General features: G+C 37.9%; 2 protein-coding genes across 5 annotated transcripts; one reads left to right on the top strand and one right to left on the bottom strand.

The window, feature by feature from the left end:
• The first annotated feature begins 371 nt into the window (after window positions 1–371).
• LOC103433415 (E3 ubiquitin-protein ligase PRT6) lies at window positions 372–12,700 on the top strand. 2 transcript variants are annotated; one of them, XM_070819960.1, is made up of 15 exons: window positions 372–819; window positions 1,158–2,264; window positions 2,929–4,166; window positions 4,304–6,289; window positions 7,824–7,875; window positions 7,971–8,598; window positions 9,142–9,350; window positions 9,447–9,982; window positions 10,081–10,185; window positions 10,291–10,357; window positions 10,482–10,559; window positions 11,574–11,642; window positions 12,004–12,091; window positions 12,199–12,315; window positions 12,468–12,700. In XM_070819960.1, exons 1-13 carry the CDS (start codon window positions 760–762, stop codon window positions 12,076–12,078), a joined length of 6,210 nt encoding a protein of 2,069 aa, XP_070676061.1. In that variant the 5' UTR covers window positions 372–759; the 3' UTR covers window positions 12,079–12,091; window positions 12,199–12,315; window positions 12,468–12,700. The 2 variants fall into 2 exon arrangements, with proteins under 2 accessions (XP_070676061.1, XP_028957015.2); XM_029101182.2 differs by having other exon boundaries at window positions 12,199–12,364.
• A 1,087-nt stretch (window positions 12,701–13,787) lies between these two features.
• Window positions 13,788–19,033, bottom strand: LOC103433416 (transcription factor MYB3R-3). 3 transcript variants are annotated; one of them, XM_008371679.4, is made up of 9 exons: window positions 18,838–19,033; window positions 18,249–18,417; window positions 17,963–18,014; window positions 17,602–17,659; window positions 17,114–17,208; window positions 16,908–17,011; window positions 16,460–16,588; window positions 14,891–16,041; window positions 13,788–14,174 (listed from the first exon to the last, which is right to left on the bottom strand). In XM_008371679.4, exons 2-8 carry the CDS (start codon window positions 18,398–18,400, stop codon window positions 14,901–14,903), a joined length of 1,731 nt encoding a protein of 576 aa, XP_008369901.2. In that variant the 5' UTR covers window positions 18,401–18,417; window positions 18,838–19,033; the 3' UTR covers window positions 13,788–14,174; window positions 14,891–14,900. The 3 variants fall into 3 exon arrangements, with proteins under 3 accessions (XP_008369901.2, XP_008369900.2, XP_017187116.2); XM_008371678.4 differs by having other exon boundaries at window positions 18,249–18,406; XM_017331627.3 differs by having other exon boundaries at window positions 18,249–18,435; window positions 18,838–18,994.

Genomic DNA, 19,033 nt, shown 5'->3' with positions numbered 1-19,033 from the left:
TTAAATGGGATCTCAAATTCCATCCCTCCCATTGAAATAAAACTTCCATTTACATTTGCCGGAAATATAAAAAGCGATATAAATATAACTTTTGCATCTCAAATTTACAATTTTCTGTTAAAAATAAAATGCTCTTTTAACCAATATTAGTGGAGTGAGGAACGAAAAGATAATATTGTGTGCATGGGCGAATGCTCTTCACGCCACCGACGCCCTAGAACGAAGTTGGGCTGACCTGTTAGTGTTATCCACTACACTCCGTTGCCTCCCCATTCCCTCAAATTGGGCTGGCCTGCAACTCCACAGCCCATCAACAAGTTGAAGATCATCCAAACACAAATTATATGAATTTGTGAACATCCACAGCAACCGCTGCATAGTATAAAAAACAATTAAATATCCAGCCGAACAAACACCAAAACTTAACCGCGAAGAACAAAATTTTACACGCAATCTGGACAAATATCCAATGTTATATTCCCAAATCCTCTTTCTCTCTCCCCGTATAGATTCTTCGACTTCCTCTGCATAAACCGCCAAGAGAGAGAGAATTGAATACAATTATTTGTATGTATTCAACTGTCAGATGGTGAATTAGGGCTTGCGAAATTCAATTTGGCAGTCGAATAAGGAAGAATTATTAGAGTTTAATGCACTAATTATTGTGGTTGTTGAGTAATCCTGGGGAGTGAAAGCTCTGGGATTAAGCGTTGTTTGTGCTGCGTGGATTGGCTTGCTCGGTGCTGGAGTTCTGATACTATGGAAGCCGATTTGCCTCCTGAATACGCCCACATCAAGCATCGTGATCGAATCGTGCGGGTATGAATTTTCTTCTTTTGATTATCCAATTTTTGATTATTTTCTGTATTTTTTTTTCAGCAGTTAATTTGTTGAATTATAGAGGTTGGGATGCAATTAATTGTTTAGGTGTAGTTGAAAATTTTCTTCTTTTTATTTTTATTTAAATTTTTTGGAATTATTGATCATTTCCTAGAGCTGATATCGTAATACTTGTTTGAGTAATTGAGTGAAATTTCTGGGAAAAATATTATGTTTTAATGTATATGTACTTTTTGACTTTCGTTTCATATCGTAATTTTACTGATATGGGTCAGAAAAAAGGTTCACATTTATGTTTTTGTTGTTAATTTATGCAGAGGCTAGCTCAACTGGGAGTGCCAAACGAGTTTCTTGGTGAATACCAAAGTGGGTTAGTTGCTTTTATTAAGAATAACAAGCAACGGATACCAGAACTGGTTTCCGCTATACTACCTGCTGATGACGAAGTGGCTCTAAGTGAAGCAAAACCAGGGACTAAGAAACAAGGTGTAAGCATGAAAAGTCGATTCCACGAAAGCATGTTGTGGTTGCAGTGGTTAATGTTTGAGGGTGAACCTATGTCAGCCCTGAAGAGTCTCTCCAAAATGAGTGTTGGGCAGCGTGGTATTTGTGGAGCTGTTTGGGGACATAACGATATAGCTTACAGATGCCGAACATGTGCAAATGATCCAACATGTGCAATTTGTTTTCCTTGCTTTCAGAATGGGAACCACAAGGATCATGACTATTCAATTATTTATACTGGTGGCGGTTGTTGTGATTGTGGTGATGTTACAGCATGGAAGCGTGAAGGCTTTTGCTCAAATCATAAAGGTGCGGAACAGATACAACCTCTTCCAAAGGAGATTGCAAACATTGTAGGGCCTGTTCTTGATTGCCTCTTTGATATATGGAAAACCAAGCTGGTTCTTGGTGAAACTATCTGGCGGGAAAATGCTAGAGCAAGTGACCAAGTTGGAGAACGTAGAAAGGTTGAAAATGAGTTAACTTTTTTCGTGGTTGAGATGCTTCTAGAATTCTGTAAGTACAGTGAGAGTTTGCTAAGTTTTGTATCCAAGACGGTTTTAGCATCAGGGGATCTATTGGGGATTCTTGTGAGGGCAGAAAGGTTTTTGAATGACACTGTTACAAAAAGGCTGCATGAGTTGCTACTGAAACTGCTGGGAGAACCTGTTTTCAAATATGAGTTTGCCAAAGTATTTTTGAGTTATTACCCAGCTGTTGTAAGTGAAGCGGAAGCCAGAAAGGAATTAAGCGACCTTTCTGTGAAAAAGTATCCACTGCTCTTTGCATTCTCTGTTCAAATCTTCACGGTGCCAACTTTAACACCTCGTCTTGTGAAAGAAATGAACCTGCTGTCTATGCTGATGGGATGCTTGGAAGATATTTTCAGTTCCTGTGCTGGGGATGACGGTCGTTTACAGGTAATGCGTTGATTTTTTTCCTATACTAACCCCTTGGCACACGCCCACGTGTGTGCCAATTGGATCTTCGTATTTAATTTTTTTTTTTTTTGAAAAGTTGAATTTACAATTTGTTATTTTCTAAAAAAATTCAAAGATTAATACGTTGGGTTCTTCAATTTGTAGAGTTTTTACTTAATTTTTTTTTTCAGTTCCAAATGTGATCTTTTACTAATTTACCACTAATTAAATTGTTTTCTTTTAAAAATCTAGTTAGGGAAGGACAATTGTTGGTATTTTGAATGCTTCACCGATCCCACTTAATATTATATAATATTTATGTATCTCTATAGGTTGCGAAATTATCATTATTCCTCTGCACATTGCCTCCTTGTCCCTGCCACCTTCTTTATGGAATTGATAACTTGGCAATTTAGGTTGTATAGTTATGTTATAATCTAAAGTCATGCTGTGCTTATATGGTGTTCTAACTAGGTTACTTTTTATGCTCCCGTTTTGGAATTCTTTCAGTTTGTTTTTTTTATTCTGGTTATTTTTTTCCTTTCTTTGTTTTTCCAGATCATTGTGGTTGAGTATCTGATGCGCTTTCTTTTGTTTGATAAAAGTTCCTATTTTCCCATTTGTTTTGGTCTCATGTAGTAAAATGGTTGGTTATTCCTTGTAGGTTACCAATTTGTCAAATTTGTATGAGATCACGATTCGTGTGATTGAAGATATTAGATTTGTTATGAGCCATGCTACAGTGCCCAAATATGTAACTCATGACCAGCAAAATATTTCAAGAACTTGGATGAGACTCTTGGCGTTCGTGCAAGGCATGAACCCTCAAAAAAGGGAAACAGGCCTGCACATTGAAGAAGAAAATGAGAATATGCATCTGCTGTTTGTTCTAGGTCATTCAATTACCAACATTCATTCTTTATTGGTGGATGGGGCATTTTCTGTAGCTATTGACAAGATGGATGAAGACTCTCTTTTCAGAACATATAAGCAGGATACGGATGACAGGGATAGCCTAAGACATTCAAAAGTAGGACGGCTGTCTCAGGAAAGTTCTGCATGTAGTGCAGTGGGGAGTAGTTCATTTGCGTGTGAGTCGAAGGTTCCTGAAGATAAATCAGATGCTCTTTCTGATTTGTTGATTCCACCATCTGTGATGTGGCTAACATATGAGTGCTTGAGGGCAATTGAGAATTGGCTGGGAGGTGATAATACCTCCAGGACTCTTCTTGATGCATCTTCTCCAAGTACTAGCAATTTATCTCCTAGCAATTTTTCAGCATTGAAGAGAACATTATCCAAGATCAGGAAAGGAAAATATATTTTTGGTAGACTTGCCAGTTCTAGTGAAGATCATGGCAAGCAGTGTTCATCACATTTACATAGTGATTGCAATATGAGTGTTGACACCCAAAAAGGCAAAATTGCAGGGCAGGAGAGTAATTTGATGGTTACTGACAACATTGATTCAGTTAATGCCTGCAATCCTGCAGGATTTGATGATAGTGCTATGGAAGTAGATGGTGCCATGGACTTAGATGCTCTACGTGTATTGAGTTTGTCTGATTGGCCTGACATAACATATGATGTTAGTTCACAGGATATATCTGTTCACATTCCTTTACATCGCTTACTTTCCTTGCTTTTGCAGAAAGCATTAAGAAGATGTTTTGGTGAAGTGCCAGATCTGGCTAGCGTTACTTCTGCAAATTCATCATCAGCTATTTTAACTGACTTCTTTGGAAATATTCTGGGAGGCTGCCACCCATATGGATTTTCTGCCTTTGTTATGGAGCATCCCCTTCGGATCAGAGTATTTTGTGCGGAGGTTCATGCGGGAATGTGGCGGAAAAATGGGGATGCCGCCCTATTATCTTGTGAGTGGTATCGTTCAGTTCGCTGGTAAGTGATTTATGCTTCATCTGTGGCATGCATTTTAGGGGGAAAACATCTCTTGTAATGATTGATTTTTCTTTTCACTCTTTTTTTCCTCCTTTTATTTTCAGGATTGACTCTTTATCATATGGTTAATATTGTAGGTCTGAACAGGGTTTGGAGCTTGATCTGTTTCTGCTTCAATGCTGTGCTGCCTTGGCTCCAGCTGATCCTTATGTTAACAGAATTATTGAACGCTTTGGCCTGTCCAGTTACCTTTCTTTGAACCTTGAGCACTCTAGTGAATATGAGACTGTTCTAGTGCAAGAAATGCTCACTCTTATTATACAAATAGTCAAAGAAAGGCGATTTTGTGGTCTAACTAAAGCTGAAAGTTTGAAAAGAGAGTTGGTTCATAAATTAGCCATTGCAGATGGCACTCATAGTCAATTGGTTAAATCTCTTCCTCGTGATCTGTCCAAGTCTGATCAGCTACATGGAATTTTGGAATCCATTGCCGTGTACTCCAATCCCTCTGGCTTTAATCAGGGGACTTATTCACTACAATGGACATTTTGGAAAGAACTGGATTTGTACTACCCTCGTTGGAACTCGAGGGATCTGCAAGCTGCTGAAGAAAGATACTTGCGTTTTCGTAGTGTTTCTGCATTGACCACTCAGCTACCCAGATGGACTAAGATTTATTCTCCTTTCAAAGGGGTAGCTAGAATAGCTACATGTAAAGCAGTCCTTAAAATTATCCGTGCTGTGCTGTTTTATGCTGTTTCTTCTGATAAATCAAGTGATTCACGAGCTCCTGATAGTGTTCTGTTAAATGCGTTGCACTTACTTTCGTTAGCATTAGACATTTGTTCTCAACATAAGGAAGCTGGTGATAAGTCTTGTTATGATGGAGATGCAATTCCCATGCTAGCTTTTGCTGGGGAAGAAATTAATGAAGGACGATACTTTGGTGCTGGTCAACAAAGCTTGCTGTCACTTCTTGTTATCTTGATGAGGATGTATAAGAAACAGAATGTCAACAATTGTTTGGAAGCTGGAAGTTGCGACCTGTCTTCTTTAATTGGAAGTTTATTAAAGAAGTTTGTAGAGATTGATTCCGGATGTTTGACCATATTACAACAACTTGCACCTGAAGTGGTTGGTCTTGTGTCGCAATCTTCTCCAAATGTTGACGCTAAGACCTCAGGTTCAATTTCTGACTCTGAGAAGCGCAAGGCAAAAGCCAGAGAGAGACAGGCTGCCATATTGGAAAAAATGAGAGCCGAACAATCCAAGTTTATGGCCAGTGTTAAATCCACTGTGGACAAGGGTTCAAAATCGGAGCAAGAGGTTTGTGAACTTAATGTTGAAGATGATTTGGAAGAGTCTGAACAAGTTGTTTGCTCTCTTTGTCATGATCCCAGTTCCAGAAATCCAATATCCTACTTGGTTTTACTTCAGAAATCTAGACTTTTGAGTTTCATAGAAAGAGGTCCCCTGTCATGGGAGCAACCACGTTGGATAGACAAGGAGCACATCTCTATTACCACAAACGAGGTGAATGATCAATCCGGATTAAGCACTTTATCAAGTGGTTCAGGACCACAACTGGTGCCATCTGATCCTTGTAGACATTTGGTTCAGAATGCAGTCACCGAATTTGCCTGTCATGGACAACCTAGGGATGTTGACGCTCTTATAGATTTTCTCAAGGGCCGGTTCCATGAGTTAAGGAATATCCAAGTGCAACGTGAATCAAATGATGAAAGGGAAAAGACTTTACATACATTTGAGACAATGGAAGATGATATGTACATCTGCATCCAAAAGGAAATGCATGATAAGATGCTTCATTCTAATCCTTTAGAGGATAAAGGATTTTCAACTCCTGAAGGGGATCAAGAAGAAACTAAGCATGCTGAATTTATGTTACTTGGAAAATATATAGCTTCTCTTTCTAGAGAGACAACAGAGAATCCTTCATCTTCCGAAAGTGCTCCTAATGAAAGGGTGACAGTAGATTCTTCTCGTCTTTCAGCACATGACGGATTTGGCCCAACAGATTGTGATGGAATTTATCTTTCTTCCTGTGGACATGCTGTACATCAGGGATGCCTTGATCGTTATTTATCTTCGTTGAAGGAAAGGTAAACCCCTTTTTGTTAAGAAGGAGAAACAAATTTTTATTGCAAAGAAACAATAAAAATACAAGAGCGGACAAGAAGTCCGCAAAAGCACAAACAAAACAGGATACATAGCAACATCACCCTGACACTTAGAAACTGTGAAACAACACAAAACTAACTAATAGCAGCAACCAGTTACACCAAATTTCTCAAAAAGACAAATCCCTAAATTTTGTAGTAACCGATGCCCAAAGAGATAACCAAACTTCATCCCAAAGATCCTCCCTTCAACTGAGTTCGTTGTCCTAAAAAATCAGCTTGTTTCTTTTCATCCAAATGACCCTAAGGATAGCTGAAACTATACAACCCCATAAGACCTTGATTTTCTTCCCCTTACCTGATAATTTATGTTTCTCTACCATAGATTTAAGGCCACCGGACAGTGAAGAAACAAATGATCATGCATAAAATGTACCAAGCAGGTTGTAGACATGAACTAGGTCTCCGTTACGGGAGTATGTCACAAGTGTTAACCTTCCCATGAGCCACTAACCAAGTAAAAACCTTCACTTTATTAAGAACTTTAGATTTCCAAACCAGGCCATAAGCCTGAAAAAACCCTATCTGCATTGTTTTTGAGAAGGAAATTGCAATAAATTTAACAGAGAAGCTTCCTGAAGAATAAAGTATCCAATTTCTTGCATCAGCCCTTGAAGGGAGAAAGCAAGCCTGATCCAAACTTGTGAAGAAAGATGACAACTCGTCTAATTCCACATCATGCAAATTCCTTTGAAAGCCAAAGTCCCAATTCAAAGAATGTTCAGCAAAACTCGCCACACTAGAAATATTATGAAACCTGGATATGTTGAACAGTCTAGGAAATGAGAATTGTAAATATCTATCACGCAGCCAAATGTCCTCCCTTTCAATAAGAGAAATCTTCAATCCTTAGTAATTTTGGTTGGGAATTCTTGATCACTTTTTAATCTTAATTATGGATTTGTATATATATATTTTTTATTATTCGCATGAACAGTGGAAGTTGTACTTTTTAAAATGAGAAATTCTATTAAGATATTTTGTTAAGAGGGAATGCCTTCTCTGTTGTTTTATTGACTACTAGTGAAAGTAGTTACACCTTGTTCAATGAACTTGGAAGGGCAGTAGCAGAAACTTTGGAAAAGACGGTTTCAGAATACATTTTTCTTAATCTCTTTGGCCTTGCTTTTAACCTTGCAATTGGAATTGCCTTGTTCTTTAAGAAGCCTGCATGAACCTTTAATCTTGCCTTGATGATTTTTCATTCAGTTTTATTTTATTTTATTTTATTTTTTAGTTTTCTTTATATGGTGTGTTCTACAAGGGGGAATGGTGTAGTTTTCCAAATCGATGGTTGCTAAAAAAATGAAATCTCCTGCTTTTGTGGTTATGATGCATTGCAACAACTAAAGGAAAAATAGTCAGATATATCATATATGTTGCTCTGGAAGATTGTTGATATTTTACTATTTTAGTGAAAATGGCCTAACTTTTCCCATCTTATCTGTTCGTGCAGGTATCTCAGAAGAATTGTTTTTGAAGGGGGACATATTGCAGATCCCGACAAGGTACATGGATTCCCTGCATATTTTTCTTTTCGTCGGCAATGAATAGATGAGGGTTCTATTACTAACCTTTTGCATGTTTATTCTTTTACCCATAGGGGGAGTTTCTCTGTCCTGTATGCCGTCGACTTGCAAATTCTGTCTTGCCCGCATTGCCAGAGTTTCTCCAAGTCACTAAGGAGCCTCCGTATTCAGGTGTTAGTTCATCGCATGCTACTGGTCAATTGGTCAAATCAGGTGACGAAATTAATTCTCTTCAGCTTCAACAAGGGTTGGCTCTCTTGCAATCTGCAGCAGAGGCATCTGGGAAGGTTGGAAGTCTTAAAGGTTTCCCCCTTCGGAGATGTGGAAGAATGACCTCAGACCTTGAACCAATTTTTCAATCGCTCTGTAAGATGTATTTTCTGACTAAACAGGATAAGTTATCAGGATCTGCCAGGGTCAACCACCCAATGCTTATGTGGGACACAATTAAGTACTCTCTACTATCAACAGAAATTGCTGCTCGTTCTGGTGGGAAATATGCAACTCTAAGCTGTGGCCTTAGTACACTGTATAAGGAACTTGAATCAAGTAGATTTATTTTGTCCTTGTTGCTGAAAATAGTCCAAAGCAGAAGAAAGAATTCTCTTCATGTCCTTCAGAGATTTATAGGAATTCAAAGCTTTACAGAATCTATTCTATTTGGAGTTTCCATAGACGTTGGCGATGAAACATGTGGACAAGGTATTGTTGCTACCAGTAAAAGCCATTTATTTCATATGTTTCAAGTGACTTTCTGTGACTATTTGTTTCTTGCTATCTGATTCGCTAGTCACAGGCCATTCAAAATTACAAATAGCGTGCCTACTGTAAGAAGACAGTTAGATTTCAGAGTTATTGTCCTTTCTTGTTTTTTCTTTCAAAAGATGAATTTTACTAAAGTGATTTTTAGATGATTAATACTGCTATTGAGCCCAACTTTTTACATGGCATTCGCACATTGGATTCTAAAACATTTCTGCATTTCTTAATGCAATGATCTGGTGTATATATCATGTCTGATTGGGAAAAAAAAAAAGTTGAGAGAAATCTGGGATAAGTAGCATTATTCATTTGTATAATGGAGAATGCTGCGGCTGGTTGAATTCTTGGACCCTATTGAAAGCCATGAAAGAACTATTAAGCATTCAAGTTTCACATGTGCAAAATTTTAGGTGTTATGCTTTACCAAACATTGAAGCATTTTGCTTTATTCAGTTAAATCCTCATCAATGCAATGTTTCGCAGGTGCCATGCTGCGTATCTTGGAACATGTTGATCTAGCGGTATCATATCCTGATATTCAGTTCTGGAATCGAGCTTCTGATCCTGTCCTTGCTCGTGATCCTTTTTCATCATTGATGTGGGTTCTTTTTTGTCTTCCAAACCAATTTTTATCATGTGAAGATTCATTGTTATCCCTAGTGCACTTATTTTATGTTGTCTCTGTAGTTCAGGTATGTTAGCGGTACTTCTCCCTTTTTTCTCATAATTCTTAGATGGCATTAAAAACATCTAGTGGCCTAATTCATTATGGTGAAATGTGAATGCAGGGCATAATGACATATTGTGGGGAAAATCAATGTGACATTAGTGGATTAGGTATTGATGATTGCCTGGTTACTGACATCTCTAAACTTATGGAAGAATCTGGAGCCACCCAGCAATATTTCGTTTCAAACTATATTGGCTCTTCTTGTAATATTAAGAACATAGTTTGCAGCCTGAGTTTCCCGTATTTGCGGAGGTGCGCATTGCTGTTGAAGCTGCTGAACTCTTGTTCCCGAGTACCATTCCATGAAAGGTTTAATGTCTTGGATAGATCTCATGCCATTGGTGACATGATGGACACCACTTATGGGGCACTAGTGAATCTAAATGATGTTCAAGAAATTGAAAGCATGTTCAAGGTTCCTACACTGGATGTTATCTTTAAGGATAAAGTGGTACGTTCAATAGCTCAGAAATGGTTCCATCATTTTCGGAAGGAGTTGGAGGTCCTAAGATTTCAAGGAAGCATGCACTGTAGCCCTGCAGTTCCCTTCCAATTGATGCGTCTGCCCCGAGTTTACCAAGACTTATTGCAGAGGTTAGTTGAATTGCTTCTTGGTTTGTTACTGGAGTTCTTGTCTTCTAAAAGGATCTCTCCAGAATTAAAGTTTACTCAGAAAGATTGTGTTTTTGCAGATATATAAAACAGCGTTGTCCTGATTGCGAGATTATTCTTGATGACCCTGCATTGTGCTTGCTTTGTGGGAGATTATGCTCTCCAAGCTGGAAGTCATGTTGCAAGTATATATTCACCAATATATGTCATTATTATTGGATTGATTATCCATTTAATACATGTTTATGCCCCATTGCTCCATCATTGCTAAATTTGACAATTTATCTTAGGGAAAGTGGATGCCAAACTCATGCAGTGTCCTGTGGTTCTGGTACTGGGGTATTTCTGTTGATCAGGGTATGCATTGTGGTTACTTTTTTTAATAATTATGTTTGGAAGCCCATCTGTTAGATCTTTAAATTTTGTTTTTACCTCTATTCTTGTTTGCGGAGATGATTAATTTTCTTTGGTGTGAATGTAGAGGACAACAATTCTGCTGCAAAGATCTGCACGGCAAGCTCCCTGGCCATCACCCTACTTGGATGCTTTTGGAGAAGAGGTAATTGGTTTCTGCTATTGTAAATCTGCAGCAATTTTATTCCTCTATTTCTTTCATCGTCTTCCCTTGTAAACAATTTGAAATGACAAATCATACCATATTCTGGTGAGCCCTTGTACATCCATCTTACTCCACTTGATTTTCTCAGTTTGAAGCAAATGAGAAGATAATGGTGGGTAATAATTTTTCGATACTTATTTGTATTTCTCAAAAGGATAGTGCATTTTTATGATAATTTCTGGAAAACCCTGCAAGGAAAGCAATGCTAGTGAACATCTCCAGAAGGGTAGACAAATTAGTTGCTCTGATCCCAGAGGTCATACAGGTTTGATCCTAGGGTACTTCGGATATTTTGCGTTATAGGAGCTTTTAGCTAGTCATTGATCCTTTTTATGCTATCAAGGGCATACTTGTGAAATGCCCTTTATTTTTATTGCTTTGGCAAGAGGAGGAATGAGCTATGGGTATTTAGAGGATGTTCTCACTATGCCATCCACCCACTACAGTTGCATATCTCCTCTTTCAGTTTGGAGTTTCACATGTATAGAATGAAGCAAAAGATTATTTGATACTGCATTTCATAGAGCTCCTTTCAAGCAGTTTGGAATTTTCCCCTTCTGCCACTTGAACTGGAGTTTAGCGGTATTCCTCTCCACTTGTAAGTGAGTCTTAGGTTCAACTCCTATGGGAAATACCTAATTATGGCTACCCCAAAGTGTGGCTTAGCCCAAATCTCCAACCCTGCAATATTATTGTGTCAATAAAGAAGAGAGATTTCCCCCTTTCTTCATCGCATACAGTTTTGCTGAATAAAATGCAGAAAGTCGCTTTGCAGTTTTACTCTACCCTCAGCCCAAAACCCTAAAAAGGAAAATGTAAAATGGTTACAAAAAGATGAAGATGTTGGAAGTAGCACTTGTGGACACTCCTGTTCTTATTTGTTCTTTTAGTGCATTCGTTGATTTATAGGGATTTATGCTTCTGTGTATGATAATGTAAGTTTTGTTATTGCAGGATATTGAAATGCAGAGAGGAAAGCCGCTGTACTTGAACGAGGAACGTTATGCAGCTTTAACTTACTTGGTGAGAACATTTTGCTGCGTTGTAGTATATGTTGAAGAAACCCATTGTCACTAAAAGTTTGTGGTAATCTTGTTATCCCCATTGTACCCTTATTACTAAAGTGAGAAATAAATCTGAAAAAATTTGGCCCGATCTCACGCTCTGTCCTACCCTCCACTTGGAGCCCTTTGCCTCACTCCACCATCCATGATTCGTGGCTGTACCTTGTGTTGAAATTTCTCTAGTGAAGGGGATGTGTTGAGCCTTGTCTGCGAGTTCATATAGAAGCATCCTTAATTTATATGTTCCAAACTTCCAATTGAAAATATTTCTTGTTTCGGTTCTAAGTTTTATGATAAGTGGTTTGTGATTTGCATGGTAGGTTGCTTCTCATGGCCTTGATCGAAGCTCCAAGGTTCTTGGACAAACTACTATTGGTTCTTTCTTCATGGTTTAGTTTGGATTTCAAGGTAAAAAACAATCATGCACTTCATGGATGTTAGTTCATCATGTTACCAAGTTTGATGTTAATCAGATTTTATTCACGATGCTGAATGTTCGAATTTTGGCATCTCAGGTGGCATATATGTTGACACAGATTGATGGCAAAGGATTCTTGATAGCAGCAGATAATATCGACTTCCGACAATAAATTTGGACCTAGGATCAACGGTTCAGTTTACTGCACATTGAGGTTGGTGGCTACTGGCGATGCTATAAGTTAACTATTACAATTCTGAAAAGTATGGAACACTCTTTGTTCTCTTTATCATCACCGCTATGCACGCCGTTGCTCTTAGTTTGCTAGCTAAATCGTACTGTTACTAAATATCTTGTTACCTACAGTGGCAGATGCTTGGGTATCCCTCTCCACGGGTTGAAAATTTGGTCCCAAGGGAAGACCAGTTTGTTGGCCTCAGGTTGTTCCTTCCGTTTTTTATGCATGTACAGTTCGATATGACGCTTAAGTCTGAAGACTACTGCAAACTATCTTCACCGGGGGTTGTCCATCAAACGGTTGTACATAAAAGTTTAACCATAATTCATGAGCCACTGATTTATGGGTAGTGGCATTTGCATGCTTTGCTTTAGCAGTTGAGGAGAGAAGCCCCCGCTGCTGCCGGGTCGATCACTCTCTCTCAGTTTGTGGTGTTATTTATTTATTTGTTTTATTAGCATTCTTTTTATCTCCAAAAAGCTGAGGGGGGGAGGGAGAGTTGCTTGTGGAGCTGTTAATAGAGATTTCTAATAGTTCCGGTCCGGCGTGTCGATAAATCCTTTGATCCGTTAAAAGTTTCCATAGCTAAAAGTTTGAAAATACAAAGAAGTGCTCATGGCCCCTTGCGCTTTCACCGAAAGACACGGAAAAGAAGTTATAAAAGCACTTTTCCAGGCGTTTGCTTAATAAAAGCACTTCCTAACATTTTTAGGTAGTTATATGTCGAATGTGCCAATGTTAATCAGAGCTTTTAGTTGTCGATTGTATTTGCCTTTGAACCAAAAAGAAGTTCCAACACTACCCGCTGAAAAAGAAACGTATTCGTGGTATGACCGGCTCATGTAACATTTTATTTTATTTTTCAAGATGAAACGTAGCATTTTGTTAACGATTAAATAGTACAATCCTCGAACAAAGCATCACGGATTAAATATGGAGCTCCGTAAAAAAAAATTTTATTGAGGAATTTATAGTGGGTTCAAAGGGACATAAACTTAGGTCGGGAGAAAATGTAGCCCTAAATCGAAAGCAAAATACTACCTCTTACGATATACCATCAAGACAAAACGAAGAAGCAATTTATAAAGTGAGAAGGTTAGCGAGATTTCTTCCACTTCATTAGAATAAGATAAGGTAGCACAAGCAAGAGCATTCGCCATGCGAGTAATGTAGTGCTTGACGTGAGCACATTGGGAGGAAAGAGGGCCGTTGCTTCCGCCGTACATGAGGTCAACGTCAGTCAACCACACGTTTACACGGTATTTTTCTACTATTGTTTTCAATTATTTATATATGAAAACTGAAAACTAAATTTTAATTGACCAAAAAATACAGTGCATATCAAACGGAATCCTTAATAAAAAATAATTGGCGCAATAAAGAGCAACCCTAAGATTTCCAAGAGCGTACTTTGACCACTAAATATAGAAGATTTTTAACTGTAAATATTGGTAAAGAATGACAGGAGCTAAGCTTTCATTAAGAAATTCTTCAAGCATGAAGCATCATGGCTCCTTTGATGAGGGGTTTTCTGTACAATCCTGATATAATCAATATATTTTCACAAGTATTTGGGGCCTATCATTTTTATTTCTACACATAAAAGAAGCCTGCCCACTGTGTTTTGTCAAGTTGGAGTGCCGAAAAACCGCTCTCGTGTAACTAATAACAAGGGGTGTATTTGCAAGTTAATGGCTTGTAAGGCATTGAAGATGTCAGACCAGAGAATGGTCGGATAAATCGATGTATCACTCTGTTCAGAAGCTCTGTAGACTTGGAAATATCACCAGTTCAACAGTGTCAGCCAACGTCAAAAGAATCGCCCTTCTTTGTCCCTGAATTGAAACAGAGGGAGATCAAATCAGAAACACATTTCAGAAAGGCTAAAAGTAAGGGTATATTTAGAGTGGATACAATGAGAAAACAAAAAGGATTGCAAAAACAATAGTTCTTTAACCAGCTTGCTTATCGCTTATGGAAACAAAAGAATATTACAGATTTCCACATATATTTCCGAAATGATTAACTGTTTCAATACAGTAGTTCTTTAACGTGCTTACTTATTGCTTATGGAAACAAAAGAATATTACAGATTTCCGCATATATTTCTGAAATGATTAACTGATTCAATACAAAATGAAGCGAATGACAACTTTGATTCCTCTATCAGTAAACCAAAAATCTATCAATTACTTCTGCAAGGTTGTCACCTATGCATGTACGTATAATCTATACCTCATAAGGTGTGTAATTAGAAATATAACGATAGGATAAAATCAAAAGGCCAGATAATCTACGATCATAATTCACTACTTGACTAAGCAATTCTATGTCATATAGAGATCTTGCATTTAGAGCGTGACAGTTTTCTTTGTCGGATCAAGTTTCGAAAATAAAATAGAAAAACAGTTTACAAAGTGTGAATCCTATAACTACTTATACAAAGGACGACACCAAAGGTTGTAAGATTTATTTTGATGATAATAGTTTATGAAGATATATCAGAGATAAATAAGTTCCGAGAACAATTATAACAAAAGCTAAAACTTACAGTGCATGCCCTAGGTCACTCCCATTTTTGTTGGATGCGTTGAGTCTTTGATAACAGCAGAACCGCCATTTGCAGATAATTCCATGGACTTAGAATTAGCATCATACTCTTTGTCACATGTAAACTCCAGCTGTTTCTCCACGGACTTGAAAACAGCAGTCCTCCTGGCTCTTAACCGGTATGGCGGAGATGCATTAAAAGCCTTGCCATTAGACCCAATTGTACTGATACCATTATTAGTAGGACTCTCGCATGAACTTCCATCTTGAGACCCAGAAACTTCCGCACTGTTTTTGTGTCTCTCCTGTTCCCTGACTGATTCACAATCCACTATCCCTGATTCAAGATCCACTATCGCAACTTTATTACGAGGCAATTGTTCTTGGCCAATGGTCTTTCTCTTTCGCAAAATGGAAGGAGTATTGGGGAAGGTCTTAGCAGCGATTTTCAAAATTGATTCAGGGCTTTGATTACATAAACCACTGCCATTCGCAGAAGGAGGAGTGAAGAAACTTATAGGTGATAAATTTGGACTAGAGGTGTAATCATACTGCAAGCGATGCATGTTTGAAAAACCTGAATCGAATTGGGCACAACTTTCTGGTGGTGGCGGCTCATAGTACAAAGAACCATATCCTGGAGTTTCAACTGGCAAAGATGTTGTCTTAACTCTGTCTTCGTCCAATTGATTGTTAAATACACAATTCTCCGACTCTGCCTGGCTGTTAATGACAGAATTCTCAATCTGAGGCATTCTGTTTACTCTGAAATTCTCAAACTTTGGCCCCGAGTCTGAGTTAGAGCAGCTAAGATCCATAAAGGATAATCTCAGGTTACATTTTACACCTTCAGAATCTGCAGATTCATTTGGATGAACACTTGGTGAAGCACCCATATCCTGAGGTGGGGCGGCAGACTCAAACTGATCCTTTCCATCTTCATCTAGCTTAGACATGTCTGCATTTCCAGATGATGTTTGAGCAGTTGAATCCGATCCTTTAGTTGAACAAACAAGTAATTTTTTAGTTGCACTGGTTCTTGTCTCTTTGGTGCCATACTTCGGAGGTGGTGGAAGTTTCCCAGTAGCCAAATAGAACTCAAGTTTTTTCTTCAAAGAACTATTCCAATGATTCTTTATTGCGTTATCTGTCCTGCAAACACAAAGTTAAATACAACATTTGGCTTAGTAAGCACTGCATACACACAACAAAATAAAATGAACTTGTAACAGTGGTTTCCAATTTATAAGATGATATTTTTATTTAAAATTAATTTCTTAGGTAACAGTCGTTTCTAGATGATATTTTTATTTAAAATTAATTTCTTAGGTAACAGTCGTTTCCAGACGGCAGCATTACAAAATCAAGGAGTATTTGCACCCATCACTGAAATTGGCATTTCTCGCAATGTTTTAACCGAAAATTAGATGTAACTTGTAAGACCACAGTTCAAAAGTTCTTGATGTCACACATTAGCGGTAGTCTTTGAAATTGGCTACATCTCTGTAGTGCTGCTCTAATTTGCACCTTAATGTCATTTATAAATAACAAATCAAACAAAGAAAGATACCTTCCAGGTAAAACCTTCGCTATTTCAGCCCACTTGTTCCCATGCATCTGGTGGGCATTCATAAGAGCTAATTCCTCCTCCAACGTCCAAGCCTCCTTCTTTATATCAGGATTCAAGTGATTGTGCCACCTGAAGGGAGAAAAACTGGGTTACAAGCATATACACTACCCAAACGATTTGTTTTCATTTCATGAACAAATTAGTTGTACGATACATGCCATGGAATGAATAACATTAAAATTTATAAAGCATCAGCATTATACAAAATTATAAGTAATAAATGGCATAATTGTTAATTCCAGAGCAAAACATTTTGAGGAAAACATGATCGATCAGGTCAGCATTACAGTGGTCAAGATTTCGAGATCATATATGACAATAACATCAGAACTTAATAATAACCATAGGGCAATGGTGTCAAACATAATTAAAAGCTTATGGAGGTTACCTCTCTCGGCATTGTTTCCCTATACGACCAGGCAAAGACTTTGCTATCAACGACCATTTTGTAGGTCCATACCTTGCTACCAGTTCAATTATTTTATCATCCTCCTACAAATAAAACAAGTAAGGAGAAAGTTGAGTTAGACAAAGTTGAATGCTCAAACCTACACTGTAAGAACATATTAAGAAAATATGATATCAGGTTCCAACCTCTTGAGTCCAGGGTCCTTTAACAAGTTCTGGATTAAGAACCTTCTGCCATCGATGCAGACATTGCACTTCCGATCTATCAGGAAAAAATTCAGCTGCATACACATTGTTTAAAATTCATATATTAGATTGGTTGCCTGTATGTTGGTACAGCAGAAAATTAACAACATAGGTATAATATATAATCAGGCAATTGAATGAAAAGTAACTTGTTTCAACCTCTTGGGACATCTATGACGTGCTTGCTTAGAATTTTCAGAGCTCTGAATATATATTCTTATCGTTCAACCAAAACGGGATTTCTTTTAATTTATCAAACTCTCTACCATTCAAAAGATTAGTCAAGCACATTTGCTGAGCAGAATCATTGCCACCTAAAAGCACCATAGCTATTGAAAGATGTAACTACACAAAATCTAACCAAAAGCTGCATTCGTGCCTTGAAAACCAGCAACATAAATCAGAAAAAATACTCAAGAGAGATATACCTATTTTCTTCCAACTCTTCCCTTTAAAAGCTGCAACGGCAACCCGTAATGTCTCATCCTGTGGCAATCCAACATTTATCGAAAATTAGAAACATGCCCCGAAAAGGGATGTGACTAAGGAAACAGAAGCGACATGTATCATAGCAACAACATATGAAAATGGGAGATGGTACTGATAAAATAAGTAATACAACCAGTTAGTAAAAGCAGCGACTTTTTCAGGCATTAAGAGTTTTAATTATTTAATGACTGAAAATTATGAACCTCTCCCTCCAGTAAGTTCAGTAACAAACACGAAAACCATTCATGCTTCTGGCTGATAATACAAACAAGTGAACATAAGTACAAAATGAATGCTGACCTCTTGTGGAGTCCAACCACCTTTGGCTCGCCTAATAGGACCACTAGTCCTCCTGAAAGATCAAAACCAATATGTCAATTCACTACCACAACACTGTCAATTCTGATCCCGGTAAGGATACAAATATCCATTGGAAACTATATAATGTCTAAAAGCAGATGCATGGAACTAAAAATTAACACCGAAATCGTAATCTGAACCTGCTAATGAAAAGAAGGGTTTTCAAATAGAGAACATCACTAGAGTTGTAACGAAATCGCAGCTGTTAAGCATTGAGGGAAAGTACCGTTGAGTTGGAGAAGCAGATGCTGGGCTGCAAGCCCCTGGGGACTTGATAATAGCACTGCCACTGCCACTGCCTTGGGATACAGACGAGCTCGATGCAGCCGTGGATTGCTTATTCTCAAGGCAATACTCCTCTAATTTTACCCCAGCCATCTCCTCCTATAAATAATCTCCAAAATCCAATATCCCTATCAATAAATAGAAACCAAAAATAAAAAATACAAAAATACAAAACAAAACCCTCCACGAGAAACCCCTATACCAAATCGAAAACACCTAAAACCCTAAAAATGACCCCAACTTCACTCCAAAATCTCCAAAACCCTACCGCCATAGACCCAGACAAGCAAGACCCGGATCTTAAAAACTGGTCTCCAGATCAAAAAACTGCAAATTAAACACAATTCTAGGGATTTTATCGAAAACCCAACACAAATCCAATCAACTTGAAGTCTAAGAAATCGTGAAAACTCGATCGAACCCAGCCAAAAACCATTGAAAAGCAAAAACACAAAAACACAAAAACACAAAAACAAGGAGAGTTTTCGAAAACAAAAAACAATTTTTCTGAAAAAGTAAGAGAGTTATACCTCTGCTTGCGAAGAAGTGGCGGGAATCGAATTAGAGCTCATCGATTAAACCCAATAGAATTTTCAGAACCCTTCTTCTCTGAAACATGAAAGAAAGAGGAGAGCTTTTGGTTTCGAAAAATCCTCGCCCGTTGAAACGAAGAGAGAGAAAGAGACAGAGGTTAGAGGAAATAATATAAATACTTACAAAAAAAAA

This window comes from Malus domestica, chromosome 04, assembly GCF_042453785.1.
Source record: "Malus domestica chromosome 04, GDT2T_hap1".
Lineage (NCBI taxonomy): Eukaryota > Viridiplantae > Streptophyta > Magnoliopsida > Rosales > Rosaceae > Malus > Malus domestica.
Note: the sequence above shows the minus strand (reverse complement) of the source record. Positions and strands in the feature narration are given on the sequence as shown.